The sequence below is a fragment of the Salmo salar genome, chromosome 01, assembly GCF_965601325.2.
Source record: "Salmo salar chromosome 01, fSalSal1, whole genome shotgun sequence".
Taxonomy (NCBI): domain Eukaryota; kingdom Metazoa; phylum Chordata; class Actinopteri; order Salmoniformes; family Salmonidae; genus Salmo; species Salmo salar.
In genome coordinates this window covers 136,464,561-136,482,303 of record NC_138291.1, presented here as the reverse complement: position 1 = coordinate 136,482,303, position 17,743 = coordinate 136,464,561, and the positions used below count along the sequence as shown (strand labels likewise).

Below are 17,743 nucleotides of genomic sequence, written 5' to 3'. Positions count from 1 at the left end.
ATGTCCCCCATGCAGCCCTCTCTGTCTCTCCCCCCTCCCCCACGCCAAGAAGACAATGCGGCCAGGCTGTCTCTCATACATCAGTGTGAGCCCGTGCGAGTCACAGGCTTGGGAGGCAGAGAAACAATCTCAAACATAAGTTTTATTCTGGTGAAACTATTAAAACAGGCCACGAGGAAATGCCAGATAGCAAGTGTTTTACTTCTGAGGAAGTGAGGAAAGGAGTTTAGATATTTTCATGTTAGTTATATAACCTACGCAGCAGTAACTATGGGGGGTGTAAATGACAATGGGCCACACAGAGTGCATTCTCTCTGCTATCCCCTGCCTCCAAGATCCATGATCCATGTAACATGTTAATTCTTCTATTTCTTTATGTGATCACAAACAGACCATGGCTCCTTTTTGCCCCAAACCCATCCAAACCTCACCAATTCACTACTAATCTAATCCTCTCTGCCTCTTTTCACTGCAAATCCATTGTGTTCTCCATTGTCAGCTATCCATGTGTGACATAGCTGCACGTCCATGGGAGTATATCACAGAATGTATCACATTTGATTTATCACATAGCAGCATCAATTGTGTTGTGTCTATGTGGGTTCAATGCACCACCATCAAACGCATCTGATCAAATGTGTTGATGAGATATGTGAAGTTGGCTTGAGATACGTGGGTGTGTGTTTGCAATGTTATGGTAAACCAGGAACCATATTCATAAAGCGTATCAGAGGAGGAGTGCTGATCTTGGATCAGGTTACAATGTCCATGTAATCTTATTCATTGTAATCTAAAAGGCAAAACTGATCCTAGATTAGCTTTATGAATACGGGCCTAGGTTATGTACTGGTCTGGGATCAATGCCAGTGTGTTATGACGGGATGGTGGTAACAGCTGAGGAAGAACTCAAGCAAGCCTAGCAAATGTGAAGTGACATCACGCTGATGGGTTAATACTAATATGGTAATACTTAGCTATCTAAATCTATGGGGACTCCTTGTAGCCGCCCCTCCTGTCACAGGCACGCCACATGCGACACACATGGTCTGAACCATTGCTCTCCAGTAGAAAATGACTGTGTCACTCTATAATATTGTTAAAACTAGTCTGCAAATATGTAATTAGTTTGGTCTGGCCCTGTAAACCAAGTGTTACATGAGGTGTTCACAATTTTAGGATTGGAAGCATTGAGTTGTGAGGAGAGCCGGGACAGTTCCACCGGCTACAAAAACCCAATTTAAATCTTGCCTGTATATAATTATAGGTCCCTAAAAGGATTGTGCTTGTTTAGCCCTAGAGGATGTCTTGTTCACTCCCCTGGACATCAGTCAGTCTGTGATCTCCTTTTCTCTGGACATCAGTCAGTCTGCAGTCTACGTTTCCCTCGCTTTCTGAACCAACCCCCCCACACCCCAGCATCCTCACCCAGCCTCTCCTCCTGGACTTTCTCATTACCACATGAATGGCGCCTGGAAAGGGCCACCGCAGCCTTGGACGCTAACAGAAGGCAGGAGATTTGCAATTCAATCTCCCCCACCCATATCGGGACAGGGCTGTCACCAATGACAGAGAAGACAGGGGGAGGGGGGTTGCGCCTTTGACATGGCGCGCGCACACACACACACACACACACACACACACACACACACACACACACACACACACACACACACACCTACTACTACTTCAACCACCCATCTTTCTCAAAACATAAAGTATGAGTTTTCTTATTTTGTTGCATATGGTGTTGTTATATGAGACAGTTAGTCAGATATTGTTAGTCAGATACCTTCATTCAACTAGTAGACTATTAGAAATACCCCTAAACAAAAAGGCAAAGAAAAAAAGCTTATTTCAGACATACATCTTCATTTTCAACAGAAAATGCTGGGATAGGCAACAATAAATGTAACACTAGGAGTGTAGTATTTGGCATTGAAAGATTTTTTTCAAAGAGGAGAAGATCATTGGATAGCGTCACTTACAGCGCTGGTGTGTAAACTTCCTGCTTCCGACGACAACAATATGGCGGCGCCCATAGCGATACACCTGGAGTTTGGGTTGGTATAAAATACGTTTTTGTTAGTTTGACACATCCTTTGTACATTTTCAAACACATTTAACAAGACGTCGTCTGTTCTCAGTCGTCGTCTTACTTTCAAAAGGCAGAAAATACATTGTTGGTTTTAACTATCGCAAATATGGCGCTAGTGCTACAGTGCATGAGATAATGACTCGTGCAGTCGCAAACTAACGTTAACGCTAAACCAATGCATGACTATAGTTTAACAAACTAATGTTAGGTATCTAGCTAGCTAGGTTGCTGCGTTTAGGAATAGATTATCATGAATTACTAGCTTTGTTCTGGTTCATCGCGCGACGACAATAAATAGTTGCCTCTGCTCAGTTTTATTTATTATATATATTTTTTATTTTATTTTTACAATTAATATACTTTAGCAAATCACCAAGTAATGATGTTGCTAGAGTGCAGGGTGTAAACGTGTTTTTTTTAAAGAGTGTAGGGTGTATGCCAACAGATTAACTCTGGTACTCACATACTGCCGCAAGCGCGTGGACCAGAGCTAGTCTGTCCGTAACAAAGGTCTCAAAAGTCGATCATTTCGTATTTTTTGAGAAATTACCCCCTGAACAGACAGACAAGTTATCTAACACTCTAGCAACTGTGCCGTAATACGAAGGAAAAGAAAGAAGCATTTGTGGACAGGTACCTCAAGGTTGCTGTCACAAGCTAGTGCACGTCTCAACTGAGGGCATCCACTTCTCTGACTCTGTTATGCAGTAATTGTCAAATCTAATTACAGTGTTGCATTCTGTAAAAGAATACTGCTTCACAGTGTGTGAAACACTGCACTAAGAAAAGGCATACAGGACGTCTGTGATTGTAGCCTAAAAGCATTTATTCTGTCCTGACTGGGCTGCCATGTGATGACAGCATTTGTCTGTCATATAGGGAGAGGGACGAACGCTTTAAGATGTTGTAGGAGATGAGAGAAGTAGTGTTTGAGACTGAGAGAACTGGTTGACCCCAGTGAGTGAGCGAGTGTTCCAGTAGGCATACAGGAAATTTGCTCAATCGTATAGGATAAATGCAGTTCTCTGTCATAGACTATATAGGATAGGGATGAATGCGTTAAAAATGTTGTAGTTGATGAGCGAACACAGTGTTTGCTTAAACCTCGTTGACCCCAGAGAGTGAGTGATTCATTACTAGGCGTGCTTCTCTCGCTCGATCTCTCTTTGCATAGATATACTGGGCTCTAGGCCAGCTCGGCACCAGCGCGAGTGAATGACAACTCTGCATTCTCCAGGCGATGTGAGCTCTCTTTATAGTGACCCGGCCTGCACCTGCAGCAGCCGAACACACACACGCACAGTCTATCTTTGCTTCTATCTCTCTCTGATCTGTCCCCTTTCCTATCTCTTGTGCTCACCCCTATATCTTTGCACTTGACTCACTCTCTTTCCATCTCTTGCGCGCTCATATGTTTACATTGTTTATTTCACTCGCTCTGGCATGTTGCATATTAACAGTTAGCATTAAACGCACACAGACGTTTCGAAAGAGAAAGACGTTTGAAATGTTATTAACTCTCCTCTCTCTTCCATGCAGGGAGAGAGGCGACTAATGTTTGTCTCGTGCTGGCAGTCTAGTCACTGCGGGTCCGTTTACTAGGATGTGTCCACTATCTGCTTACTATGTGGGTTGACGGTAGAGCTGGGCGATATATCAAATAAACGTTGTTTCTGTCGCACGGCAATGCGGCACCATGTACCGTCGTCAGCATTTTAGCCACAGACTGTTAGGTGTTAGCTATCTAGTCTGTGTTTTTATCAATGTGCAATGAGCATAGAAACACGCATGCACATAAGGAATGAAAAACTCGTTCGCACTTGATTTCAACGTCTAAACAAAGTGGACAGGCAGGCATGCTGTTCGAACAGTTGGAGACGGACAGGTGGGTGTGTTCATAACAGATCAACTGTTCTACTTTGTTAGCTGTAAAATAGATCAAAGTTGGCTAAAATTGGAATATAAATATTAGCTGCACTAGCAGGTGGGCTTGTCCTTGAGATATTGTTTATGAGACCTGTGTTCATTTTCTATAATGCCCGCTAAAACAAGTAAGGTCATTGTTGGTGGCGATCTGCACGGTCCTGGTTACATTTGGAACAAAAAGCATTTTCATGGACAGACTTGAAAGCCATATCAGTCATTATTGCAAAAACAAAAGCAGGTTAAACTATTTTGTTTAAATAATTAGTGGTTGTGGAATGCTTTTATTTAGCTTAGGTATAATTTTCCAAGTTTTGAATTCATTAGATTATTGCTGACTGTTTAAATGCAGTGTATGAGCTTTAATTGAGCAACTAAGCTTATATGTATGTATGTATGTACATGTGTGTGTGTGTGTGTGTGTGTATGTATGTATATATATATGTGTGTGGACACCCTTTCAAATGAGTGAATTTGGCTATTTCAGCCACACCCGTTGCTGACATTTAAAATGGCCCGTACTGAATGGCTCGGTGACTTTCAACGTGGCGCCGTCATAGGATGCCACCTTTCCAACAATTCAGATCATCAAATTTCTGTCCTGCTAGAGCTGCTACGGTCAACTGTAAGTGCTGTTATTGTGAAGTGGAAACGTCTAGGAGCAACACCTGCTCAGCTGCGACGTGGTAGGCCACACAAGCTCACAGAATGGGACCACCGAGTGCTGAAGCACGTAGTGTGTAAACATCTTCTGTCCTCGGTTGCAACACTCACTACCAAGTTCCAAACTCCCTCTGGAATCAACGTCAGCACAATAACTGTTCGCCGGGAGCTTCATGAAATGGGTTTCCAAGGCCAAGCAGCCGCACACAAGCCTAAGATCACCATGCGCAATGCCAAGGGTCGGCTGGAGTGGTGTCAAGCTCACCGCCATTGGACTCTGGAACAGTAGAAACGCGTTCTTTGGAGTGATGAATCATGCTTCACCATCTCACGCTACCTGCTCGAATGCGTAGTACCAACTGTAGAATTTGGTGGCGGAGGAATAATGGTCTGGGGCTGTTTTTCATGGTTCAGGCCCTTTAGTTCCAGTGAAGGGAAATCTTAACGCTACAGCATACAATGACATTCTAGACGGTTCTGTGCTGCCAACTTTGTGGCAACAGTTTGATGAAGGCACTTTCCTGTTTCAGCATGACAATGCTCCCGTGCACAAAGCAAGGTCCGTTCAGAAATGGTTTGTCGAGATCGCTGTGGAATAACTTGACTGGCCTGCACAGAGCCCTGACCTCAACCCCATCTAACACCTTTCGGATCAATTAGAATGCAGACCTCGAGCCAGGCCTAATCGCCCAACATCGGTGCCTGACCTCCCTAATGCTCTTGTGGCTGAATGGAAGCAAGTCCCCGCATAAATGTTCCAACATCTAGTGGAAAGCCTTCCCAGAAGAGTGGAGGCTGTTATAGCATCAAAGGGGGGACCAACTATACATTAATGCCCATGATTTTGGAATGAGATGTTCGACGAGCAGTTGTCCACATACTTTTGGTCATGTAGTGTATATTGTGAATAAGTTTGAAAAAATCGAGATATGAGGGGAGGTTGCCAAGAACCCGATGGTCACTCTGACAGAGCTTCAGAGTTCCTCTGTGGAGATGGGAGAACCTTCCAGAAGGATAACCATCTCTGCAGCACTTCACCAAACAGGCCTGGTGGAGTGGCCAGACGGAAGCCACTCCTCAATAAAAAGCACATGACAGCCCGCTTGGAGTTTGCCGAAAGGCACCTAGAAGACTGATGAGACCATGAGAAACAAGATTCTCTGGTCTGATGAAACCAAGATTGAATTATTTGGCCTGAATGCCAAACATCACGTCTGGAGGAAACCTGGCACCATCCTTACGGTGAAGCATGGTCGCAGCATCATGCTGTGGGGATGTTTTTCAGCGGTAAGGACTGGGAGACTAGTCAGGAAATCCTTGTGAAAACCTGCTCCAGAGCGCTCAGGACCTCAGACAGGGGTGAAGGTTCACCTTCCAACAGGACATGGACCCTAAGCACACAACCAAGACAACACAGGAGTGGCTTCGGGACAAGTCTCTGAATGTCCTTGAGTGGCCCAGCCAGAGCCCAGACTTGAACCCGATCAAACATCTCTGGAGAGACCTGAAAATAGCTGTACAGCGATACTCTCCAGCCAACCATCCAAACTCCCCAAATACTGGTGTGCCAAGCTTATAGTGACATACCCAAAGGACTGTAGGCTGTAATCACTGCCAAAGGTGCTTCAACAAAGTACTGAGTAAAGGGTCTGAATACTTAAGTAAATGTGATATTTCATTTTTATTTGTTTATGTTTTATTAGCAAAAAATGTTACAACTGTTTTTGCTTTGTCATTATGGGATATTGTGTGTAGATTGATGAGGATTTTTTTTTTTAAATAAGGCTGTAACTTAACAAAATCTGGGAAAAGTCAGATCTGAATACTTTCCGAATGCACTGTTTATAGCCTAGTCCCTCGCAAATAGATGGTCCCCTTATAGTCCCTATTCTTGGGTGGTGGCTTTCAGTTGCCTCTCGGATGTCTGTCTCTGTCCTTGTTGAGGGAGGCCAGTGGGACCTGTTGTAATGGTCTGAAGGGGAGGCTCACCGCTGTGATATGATATGCTTTATTGAATTATCTCTGCTGGCGTCCGATGCCACACACTAGTTCACTGCAGGGGAGCCCCATCTCCCTATTCTTCAGTGCCTCACCTCTCCCCATCTCTATTCTTCCCTTTTTCTTTACCATATCTTCTCGTATTCTTCAGTGTCTCTAGTCTCCACAGCCCGTTCTCCTTTCCTCGGGGATTAACTCACCACCATGCCCTCTAATTCCAGATTATGTTAATCTAATACCACCCTGGCTGCACTTTTTATTTACCAATTCAATATGACACTGAAAAGTTACTCTACCAACCTAGTGATAACTATGGAACAGATATGTAATGAAATGCCCTTTACTTCCTAGGGGAGGGGCGGAGCTACTGTTTGGCAGCGTGAAGGAGCATCATGTGACCCTGCCCAACCAATCAGAACCCTGTGAGTACAACTTGTTTATCAACATTATTGTTGATCAATTGTCAATGAATATTTACTCTCATTTAGTATATATTTTTTTTAAGAGACATTACTTGAAGCCAAGGATAGGCCCTGATTATGCAGTACAGACTGATTATGCACAGTTCTGTTTTAAAACAGACCACTAACTGAATTCAGTTTAAATTCAGTGACTGAAGGATGATGGAGGTGTGGTATTTCTGCCTCCTCTGATTGCCTCCCCTCCCCCTCTTAATTGATCCTAAGAAAATAGCCTTTCTCTTCCATGTGACTAAACAAAACTCAACTGTCACGTGCATAGATGACTTCATTAGTTCAATATATCTCCTCCCTTTCTCCTCTAACGCCGGCTAAAAGGGAGGAGGGGGTTGTGCGTTAGCCGCTCTTATGGCCCCTACTCAGCGGGAGCTAATATGCAGAGACAAAACCCCAGTACAAATCATACTAAATCATGCAGCTCTAACTTTCTGCTCTCTCTCTTTCTCCGGCATCCATCTCTCTCTCCCACCACTGTTGTCCTTGTGTCTGCCCTCTCCCTTCTCTCCCCCTCCCTCCATCACTCTCTCTCTGACCTCTCTCAGCCCTTGTTCACATGGTGCCTGGACAGCTGTTGAGCTGGCCATGCTAGCCAGTGGCCTGCCTGCCTGTCTGGTTGCCTTGGCCCCTCAGTTCGGCCAACCCTCCCCTCCTTCTCCATTGAAAATTGTGTATAAAACAGTCCACTCACCCCCTCATCTCCCCTCTCTCATTCCAGTCTTTCCTCAGTAACCATGGTGTTGGAGCCCCCTCCTTCCTTCCCTCTCCAGCACCACCAACATCTGTGAGCCACCCCGGGCCTTGACCCATTCTTCTCCTAACTGCTCCATTATTAGGCCTCATTCACTTGTAAATGCAGCCAGTGATACTGTTGTTGGGTCTTCCATCCACAACGCAAAGTCAGGGAGGAAAGGAGAGGTAGGGGTGGCTGTGGAGGAGAAGAAGAAGGAAGGGGGCCCGGGAAGGGGTGTTTGAGTATTGGGGACAATTGTGACAAAGCCTCCAAGTTCTTTTTGTGTAAAATCATTTTGGGGGGTTGGCGGGATGGACGAGTGGCCCTGTTTCCTCTCTCTATCCATCTATTCCTGGGCTCTCCTGGTGGAAATAGGGAAGTGAAAGTAGGTAGAATGGAGGAAAAGGTCTCCTAAAACTGCCTAGCTCATCCCCAGAGGAGGAGGCCTACTGCAGTGGAACTGCAGCTCATCACACTCAACTGGTTTTACTCCTTTCATTTATAGTACAGCACCTCAGAGCCATTTCTTGTGATTTACTCCTTTCATTCATAGTACAGCACCTCAGAGCCATTTCTTGTGATTTACTCCTTTCATTCATAGTACAGCACCTCAGAGCCATTTCTTGTGATTTACTCCTTTCATTCATAGTACAGCACCTCAGAGCCATTTCTTGTGATTTACTCCTTTCATTCATAGTACAGCACCTCAGAGCCATTTCTTGTGATTTACTCCTTTCATTCATAGTACAGCACCTCAGAGCCATCTCCTGTGATTTACTCCTTTCATTCATAGTACAGCACCTCAGTCATCTCCTGTGATTTACTCCTTTCATTCATAGTACAGCACCTCAGAGCCATCTCCTGTGATTTACTCCTTTCATTCATAGTACAGCACCTCAGTCATCTCCTATGATTTACTCCTTTCATTCATAGTACAGCACCTCAGAGCCATCTCTTGTGATTTACTTCTTTCATTCATAGTACAGCACCTCAGTCATCTCCTGTGATTTACTCCTTTCATTCATAGTACAGCACCTCAGAGCCATCTCGGGTATAGATCTAGTTAAATCAGTGACATTGAAATCATTCTATTCGTAAACGGAACCAAAGTAGGAGGGACCTACGTTTTCGTTGCAAAACGTTTTGCTACGGTGGTAAATGTTTTTTAGTGGAGGCCAAAGGCACATTCTTTTTGTATCCTATTTTGTCACATCCTTTTTAGTACACTACCGTTCAAAAGTTTGGGGTCACTTAGAAATGTCCTTGTTTTTGAAAGAAAAGCAAATGTTTTGTCATTTAAAATAACATGAAATTGATCAGAAATACAGTGTAGACATTGTTAATGTTGTAAATGACTATTGTAGCTGGAAACAGCAGATTTCTTTTATGGAATATCTACATAGGCATATAGAGGCCCATTATCAACAACCATCACTCCTGTGTTCCAATGGCACGTTGTGTTAGCAAATCCAAGTTTATCATTTTAAAAGGATAATTGATCATTAGAAAACCCTTTTGCAATTATGTTAGCACAGCTAAAAACTGTTGTGCTGATTAAAGAAGCAATAGAACTGGCCTTCTTTAGACTAGTTGAGTATCTGGAGCATCAGCATTTGTGGGTTCGATTACAGGCTCAAAATGGCCAGAAACAGCGAACTTTCTTCTGAAACTTGTCAGTCTATTCTTGTTCTGAGAAATGAAGGCTATTCCATGTGAGAAATTGCCAAGAAACTGACAATCTTGTACAATGCTGTGTACTACTCCCTTCACAGAACAGCGCAAACAGGCTCTAACCAGAATAGAAAGGAAAGAGGAGTGGGAGGCCCCGGTGCACAACTGAGCAAGAGGACAGGTACATGTCTAGTTTGAGAAACAGACGCCTCACAAGTCCTCAACTGGCAGCTTCATTAAATAGTACCCGCAAAACACAAGTCTCAACTTCAACAGTGAAGAGGCGACTCTGGGATGCTGGCCTTCCAGGCAGATTTGCAAAGAAAAAGCTATATCTCAGACTGGCCAATAAAAAGAAAAGATTAAGATGGGCAAAATAACACAGACACTGGACAGAGGAAGATTGGAAAAAAGTGTTATGAACAGACGAATCTAAGTTTGAGGTGTTCGGCTTTGAACGTACTCTTGAAAGTGGTAATAGTAGAATGCACAAGGTGACATTTCTAAAATGGGGTGGTGCATCATCAGTTCCTCTTGTCAGTCATTGCATACCGTGTTTGGGAAACCTTGATTTAGCAGATGCTCTTATCCAGAGCCATGTATTTTTCTATTGTGTTAATATTTTTCTTTGCTAATTTTCGTTCTTTTTAACTCTGCATTGTTGGGAAAGGACTCGTAAATAAGCATTTCACGGTGAAGTCTACACCTGTTGTATTCGGCGCATGTTACAAGACATTTGATTTTTGAGATACGCAGAAAAAATGAAAAGATGCTGGAGGAGTGCTTGACGCCATCTGTCAATCATGGTGGAGGCAATGTGATGTCTGGGGTGCTTTGGTGGTGGTAAAGTGGGAGATTTGTACATGGTAAAAGGGATCTTGAAGAAGGAAGGCTATCACTCCATTTTGCAACGCCATGCCATACCCTGTGGACGGGGCTTAATTGGAGCCAATTTCCTCCTACAACAGGGCAATGACCCAAAGCACAGCTCCAAACTATGCAAGAACTATTTAGGAAAGAAGCAGTCAGCTGGTATTCTGTCTATAATGGAGTGGCCAGCACAGTCACCATATCTCAACCCTATTGAGCTGTTGTGGGAGCAGCTTGACCGTATGGTACGTAAGAAGTGCCCATCAAGCCAATCCAACTTGTGGGAGGTGCTTCAGGAAGCATGGGGTGTAATCTCTTCAGATTACCTCAACAAATTGACAACTAGAATGCCAAAGGTCTGCAAGGCTGTAATTGCTGCAAATGGAGGATTCTTTGACGAAAGCAAAGTTTGAAGGACACAATTATTATTTCAATTAAAAATCATTATTTATAACCTTGTCAACGTCTTGACTATATTTCCTATTCATTTTGTACCTCATTTCATGTATGTTTTCATGGAAAACAAGGACATTTCTAAGTGACCCCAAACTTTTGAGCGGTAGTGTAGGTGTGTGGTGTGCGTTTTTCGTTTGTTTGTCAATATGTGTGTCTGTTAATGACTGTGTGAGTGACCGTGTTGAAGTGTGTGAATGTCCACTCCCCTGCTAGACCCCATAGTTGAGGGAACTGTGAGGGATTGATAGGAGTCGTTTGGGTTGTTCTGACCTCTACAAACAAAGATTTGGTCTCCGTGGCAGTGTAGTTTCCAGGACAACCTTAACACAAAAGTTGACCAGAGCAGAGAATGCGAGCCTAGGATGACCTTGTTGATCTGCTGTCCGCTGGACCTCTCTCTCTCTCTCTCTCTGTGTGTGTGTGTGTGTGTGTGTGTGTGTGTGTGTGTGTGTGTGTGTGTGTGTGTGTGTGTGTGTGTGTGTGTGTGTGTGTGTGTGTGTGTGTGTGTGTGTGTGTGTGTGTGTGTGTGAGAGAGAGAGAGAGAGAATCCCTTTCTGAATCCTCAATATTTCTCTTTAACCCCTGTGAGTGATTGATGACCCTGGCTCTGAATCCCCCCCGCCTAAGATCCCAACCCCCCCCCCACGTCACAGAAAATGTCCCATCACACATCTCCAGCAAGATGGATGACTTTATTTCCTCCCACCCACAGATAACCACAATAATAGCACGGAGAGAACGAGGGGAATTAAGAGGAAAGAAAAAGAGGGAATGCTTTGAGCCCGCCGTTCAGACGCCCTCTCCCCTCCGACCCAAACTGCGCTATCCCATAATGCACCTGCATGGAGCCTGTGACGCACATTCCTCATATTCCTCCTCCTCTCCATTGTTGTCCTCCATCATCCTTGGCCCGCCCCACCTGCACTCTTCCTACAGCCTATGGATGGGCTGAAACACAAACGGGGTCGTATTCACTAGGCACCAAACGACAGAAAACTGTCTGAATCGGGGAGGGACTACCTGAACTTGTCCAATAAGAAACTCTTGTTTTCTGTTGCATATCCTAATGAGTACGACCCAGGACAATGAAAGCAGACCAGAGTCCAGGAGAACCTTCATCTCTGCCCCCTCGGCCACCCTGACCTCTGTCTCTCTGAAGGAAAATCGACAGTCAGGGCGGGAGGGGGGTTGCGATAGACTTCAGTCGTTTTTTGCGAGAGAGTAGAGAGTATCTTGCTCCCACAAAGGCGAAATTATGAGAGTGGAGTGATTGGCTTCTTTTTTTAGAACTGTGCTGAGGTGCAAGTCAATATTCATTGCCTTTGCTCTGCATCACTCTTCTTTATAGGTGCTGGCGAGAGGGAAGAGAGAGCGGAGGAAGAGGAGAGGGAGCGGGGGAAAAGGAGAGAGAAGGGGTTCTAGGCAGGGAGGGGGGGAGGAAGGACGGTAGGCCGATCATTACACTCGTGAAGAGTCCAATTAACCTGATACTGCCCCCCCCCCAACCACGCCTCAGAGGTGCACTATAAAGCCCCACCAAACACTTCTACAAAACCCTACAGTACCCCCAGGTAATAGGATTGTTTTGTAACGAGCAGAGAGCCTAGATGTTTTAGAAGGGCTGGATTCCACAACTCCCATACAAGCGGTTTCCGCTTCATCAATGTCCACAGAACCACTGGTGTAGAGTAAGACTGGTGTTAGCTCTGTGAAGAGCTTTCTCTCTGTCTCTGTCTGATGGGCTGTCTGTCTGTAGACTGGCCCCTATGCTTCTTTTACATATGCTTTCTGTGACATGCCCTGTTCAGAGGTTATGGACCTGAATAGCACATCAGTGCCGATGGCAATAATGAAATGATTCTACGCTTTAGTGAGCATTGAGCACAGCCTCGTCACATTTTCTCAAACGCCCTACCGCCAGATATCACTTCCGCCGCAACGTAGACTTTGCTATTTTCTATGTCCTTTCACTTCTTTCTCCCCTTCTCTCTTTCCCTCCCTCCATCTCACATCAGCACTGAGCGAACTGGTTGGATCCGGTGAGAGAGGCTGATGATGCTGTGTTAGAGATGGGGAGGCTGGTGTGTGTGTGTGTGTGTGTGTGTGTGTGTGTGTGTTTCTGTGATATGGGAAACTGCAGTCTCAGTCCTGCTCTCGTATGCCATCGCGAGGCCTTGTCCTCCTGTACATCTGCAGACGGCCATGATCTTATAAGAACACATCGTTTGTTTTATAAGAACCACACACTGCATTCCCACGCACGTTGACGGACAGTAATGAATGCTTAGGTTACAGTATATGGAATCGTATCGAATGGCGGAGAGAAGATATTATAATTGCCTGTAGTGTGTGTGTGTGTGTTGCTCTCGTAACCCGACGGTTCGCTATATGTTGTTCTCTGTAGCCTGACGGTTCAAGTAGCTCAAGCCATTGTTAACGCAAGGTCATTTTTCCAAACAGCCGATTGTTCCAGAGGTCAGACTCACTTTAAATATCACTGACGTTCAAGTTCTTAAAAAAGACACGAATGTGTTTCATTTTCAAATGCATATAGACACACAATAATGTGAATTCCTTGTTTTGGGCTTTGCATTTTCTGTCAATCAATTCCTAATCTCCGTTTTAGGAGCGGTTTCCTGGACAGAGATGACGCTATTTCTCTCTTTCAAAAGGCAGAAAATTTCAATCAACAGAAAAATATTTATTTCGTTATTAATCCAGGAATAGGCTTTATCTGAATCTGGGAAACCGGACCTTTCGGGTTTACGAGGACAGCACTGCATGCATACCATGCATACCATGCACACCTCCACTTAGGAAGTGGAGGATTATATATGTCAGGATGTTATCCATTTAAAAGCTCCTTTTATATTTGAACCTCTTTGTTTACCAAGAGACCCTAATATAAAACCTAATGTCCCAGAGGTGAATGAGGGCGATGGCCGGCTTCGAGACGTCTGTCTCTCCATCCCCCTCAGCATCTCACACACACACACACACCGTGATCTCTGGTGATCCCTGGTCTCTCTGTCGCGTCACATCGACCGGCTGGGACGGGGGGCTGGACCATGCACCTTGAACTCTGACCCCTGTCTCTGCTTCTGTCTGTGTACCTGTGTGCACGTGTGTGTGTGTGTGTGTGTGTGTGTGTGTGTGTGTGTGTGTGTGTGTGTGTGTGAGGGGACATGAAGCAGCTGCTGGTATGGATCAGAGGGAACATGCTGAAGGAACGGCCAGAGCTCTTTGTCCAGGGAGATACTGTGTGAGTATTATACACACACACACACACACACACACACACACACACACACACACACACACACACACACCGCAAAACATTTTTTTACTGATCGACTGTTTATTCTTTTTGGGGTGAAACAGTTACAAATGGAGCGATGCAGACAAATGTTTATATTTGCCAAAAATGCGAAAGGCACAGCCATCATTAAAGGAGATAGATACTACCGGACAGACAGGAGTTGTGGTTTGTGGATGCTCTGTCCTCCTCACCCATTATAGAATTTTATTGTTCCTTTTTTATAGGGTCTATTTATAGGGGTAACTAGCTAATGAAGGCAGGACATGTGAGAGAGGGAGGAAATCTGTGCTATTTCCTATAGACTCTATAGATCTGTCTACTCTTAATCATTGTAGTTCACACATTGTATTCCAAACTGGGATTCTTTGCTTTTAACCTGAAAACAGACATTTTTTTAACAGCTGCACCACATTAGTGGAGGCTGTTTTTGATGCTTGATTTTTATTTTTTTAACATTTTAGTAATTTAGCAGATGCTCTTATCCAGAGCGACTTCCAGTAGTGAGTGCATACATTTTCATACTGGTCCCCCGTGGGAATCGAACCCACAACCTTACCAACTGAGTCACACGGGACTATGTTTTGAGGTGTACTGGCTATGTCAGGGGGAGGTTATGTATTTTATGCAGTATGGAAAGGGGATTTTTGAAGCTAAAGCAGCCTATCAGAGCATCGCGTGTAGCCCTCTGACTCTGTGACGTCGAGCTCACCGACTGCGGTGGGGATGGAGGCAACTTCATACAGCAAGAGAAACGCTATGTCTTCGCTACCATAGTCAGATTTAACCGGGCTACCGCAGTCCCCAACACCCCATCTACAACACATGATCACACACACCCGATCTGCGTCCTCCTGTGATGTGTAAAACACACGCATGCGATTTTTTTATTAGATTTTTTTCCTTCGTTGTGTAGAATTATCTTCAGACTAGATTGCCTTACTTGTGTGTCTGAGGTGTTCAATGCTCTGTCTTTTTCCTTGATTTTAATAGGAGGCCTGGGATCTTGGTACTTATCAATGATGCCGACTGGGAATTGATGGTGGGTGTTCTATCAGTGTGTATTGGGTGTAAAAGACTAAACACAAAAAGCTCACGCACGTTGTTCATTTGCACGGTATACGGATTCTGTATCTGATTCTGCTACAGCGTACATCTAAAAACTATACCTGTCTTTTGAAACTAAATGCATTTAAAAATATATATTTATGAGCACCCTTTTTGATACCATTTCTGTTTTTTTATTTATTTTGTAAAAACATTTTTACAGAAGCAAATCCACGCTCCCTTTTGTCTATCTCCTCCATGTCTTTTCTATTTACATGTTATAGCATACGTGTGTATGTCTGACTGTTTGTATGTGTCTCTCTCTTTCCTTATTTAAACATATGTATTTGTATATTTTAAATATCCCTAGCATGCATGTGTGTCACACACAAACACACACACACACCTTTTATATAATTTCAATGAATTCAATCTCTCTCTCTGAAGGGTGAGTTGGAGTACGAGCTACAGGACAAGGACAACGTAGTATTCATCTCTACTCTCCATGGAGGTTAGAATACACTGGGTGTAGATGTCCACAGGCAGCTCCACACACAATTGCCCTCACTTCCTCCTACTCCTATTGTTCCACCACAAAACAAAACTCGCTGGACTCTTACACCTCTCCGCTCCAACCAACCAACCAACCAACCAACCAACCACTGAAAGAACCCTGGGATGCTATGATTTATGTTCTCCAAGACCTCAGCCTGTATTCAATACCTGATCTAGATCATAATTATTACAATTATAAAGACGGGGTGGGCCTGATCCTAGATCAGCCTCCGACCGTTTTTTTTTTTAATATGGGTGCTGGTCCTCCAGAATGATTTTTATTTATTTGTGGAGTGAAGAGAAGATTTCATCTACAGAGAGGGACTCTATGGTGATGGCGTGAGTCTTTTCAGGGCCACAGTCTAATGAATATTCTGCTACAGTTCTGTCTCCATTCAAATAGGTTCAGAAGAGACAGTAGGACTTGAGTTGATACTTTTTTTGCCTTGAACTCTGCATGTGATTGGTCAAGAATCATAATTTACCATCTTTTTAACTTTTTTTTAATTCACCGACAAATTGCTGCTTCAATCCTTGAATGTATGTATTGAGACCAAGAAAGATGCATTTAGCTTGCTGCAATGATGTAACCATAAACACATGTATTTAATTGACTTACTAGATCAGATTAATAAAAGAAAAGGATTGCATACTTTAACTCATTTATTACCTATCAAATTGTCTAACTTTCCCTTTCAACAACATCTTTCTTTTTGCTGCAGTGCAGAATAAAAGTCTAGTTGAATGATAGGTCACAATTTACTATGCCTCACTCTACATGTCGAAGCATACACAACCTGTTTACATCGTTGTTTATGTTGTCTATCCTTACCCATTCCCCTATAGCTACACGCATTTGAATAATTTGCTTGACAATGTTATTATTATGGTATGGCATATGTTTTATTATAACGGTACATATAGGCCAATAATAAGCATTTAAAAGTATTATATCGTGATTTAAAACTGATCGATGTAAATGGGGTATCGGATTGAAGTTATAGGCTGATTACAGCGGGGATTTAAGGACTATTTCTCCTCAGAGCCTTGACGTAGAATATTCATAAGATCAACCTGAAAGAAAGACCACGGCGGTTGTGGACTCGGATTTGCAACGGGAAACCATCTGATAATAGTAGCTATAATGCCAATGCAAATTAGCTTTGCGAGAGGGAGAAATGTGGTGCGTCAGTCAGTGCTTGAAGGTTGAGCTGCAAATTTGAGTGTGCGTGTGTGTGGCGCGAGTGGAAGCCTTTTTTTTTTTGAGGGGGAGAAAGGACTGAGAAAAGAACACACGGTGTACCCCCGCGGCGTGACCTGTCGAGAGGCCATGAGTCGGTTTGGGCTCCACAAAACACTGGATAATTATCAAAGACTCAAAGCCAGCTAAAGAAACTGCTTGTTTTAGCACGACGTTTTACTGCGTGTATTTATCCAAGTGATTTGTAGAATAGCAGCGCATTTTAATTGAGTTTTAATCCCACACTTTTTTTTTAAAATCTTATTGAATCATAAACGATTGTGAGAAATAGACTAGGGCCCTAAATAAAATAACCAAATACATTTGACGATTGCATTGGTTGTTGTAATTATTAATATTACCAATTTTTTTTATCAGTTGATTGTGTTAACCTTTATAGATGGATTCTTCTAAATGTAAGACGAAAAGGGTCTTTTTGGATTCCTTGCATAAGCCTGGTCTATATGTGAGCTGATTTTTATATTTAAATGACTTTATCTCCATAAACGAGCTTTTCACACCTTTCCATTTATGCACCGTTTCCCAAACTCGGCGTGAAAGTTATTTTTTTTCCCAGCACGACGCAGCTGATTCAAATAATCATCAAGCTTTGATCATTTGATTCAGCTGTGTGTAGTGTTAGGGTGAAAACCAAAACGTGCACTGCTTGGGGTCCCGAGGACCGAGTTTGGAAAACGCT

The 17,743-nt window shown here is 43.6% G+C and overlaps 1 protein-coding gene across 2 annotated transcripts; it reads left to right on the top strand.

Annotated features, from left to right (window-relative positions):
• The first annotated feature begins 1,913 nt into the window (after window positions 1-1,913).
• Window positions 1,914-16,453, top strand: urm1 (ubiquitin related modifier 1). 2 transcript variants are annotated; one of them, XM_014125701.3, is made up of 5 exons: window positions 1,914-2,060; window positions 7,031-7,101; window positions 14,066-14,147; window positions 15,195-15,243; window positions 15,696-16,453. In XM_014125701.3, exons 1-5 carry the CDS (start codon window positions 2,026-2,028, stop codon window positions 15,762-15,764), a joined length of 306 nt encoding a protein of 101 aa, XP_013981176.1. In that variant the 5' UTR covers window positions 1,914-2,025; the 3' UTR covers window positions 15,765-16,453. The 2 variants fall into 2 exon arrangements, with proteins under 2 accessions (XP_013981176.1, XP_013981186.1); XM_014125711.3 differs by lacking the exon at window positions 1,914-2,060 and adding an exon at window positions 3,608-3,980.
• Window positions 16,454-17,743: the final 1,290 nt, after the last annotated feature.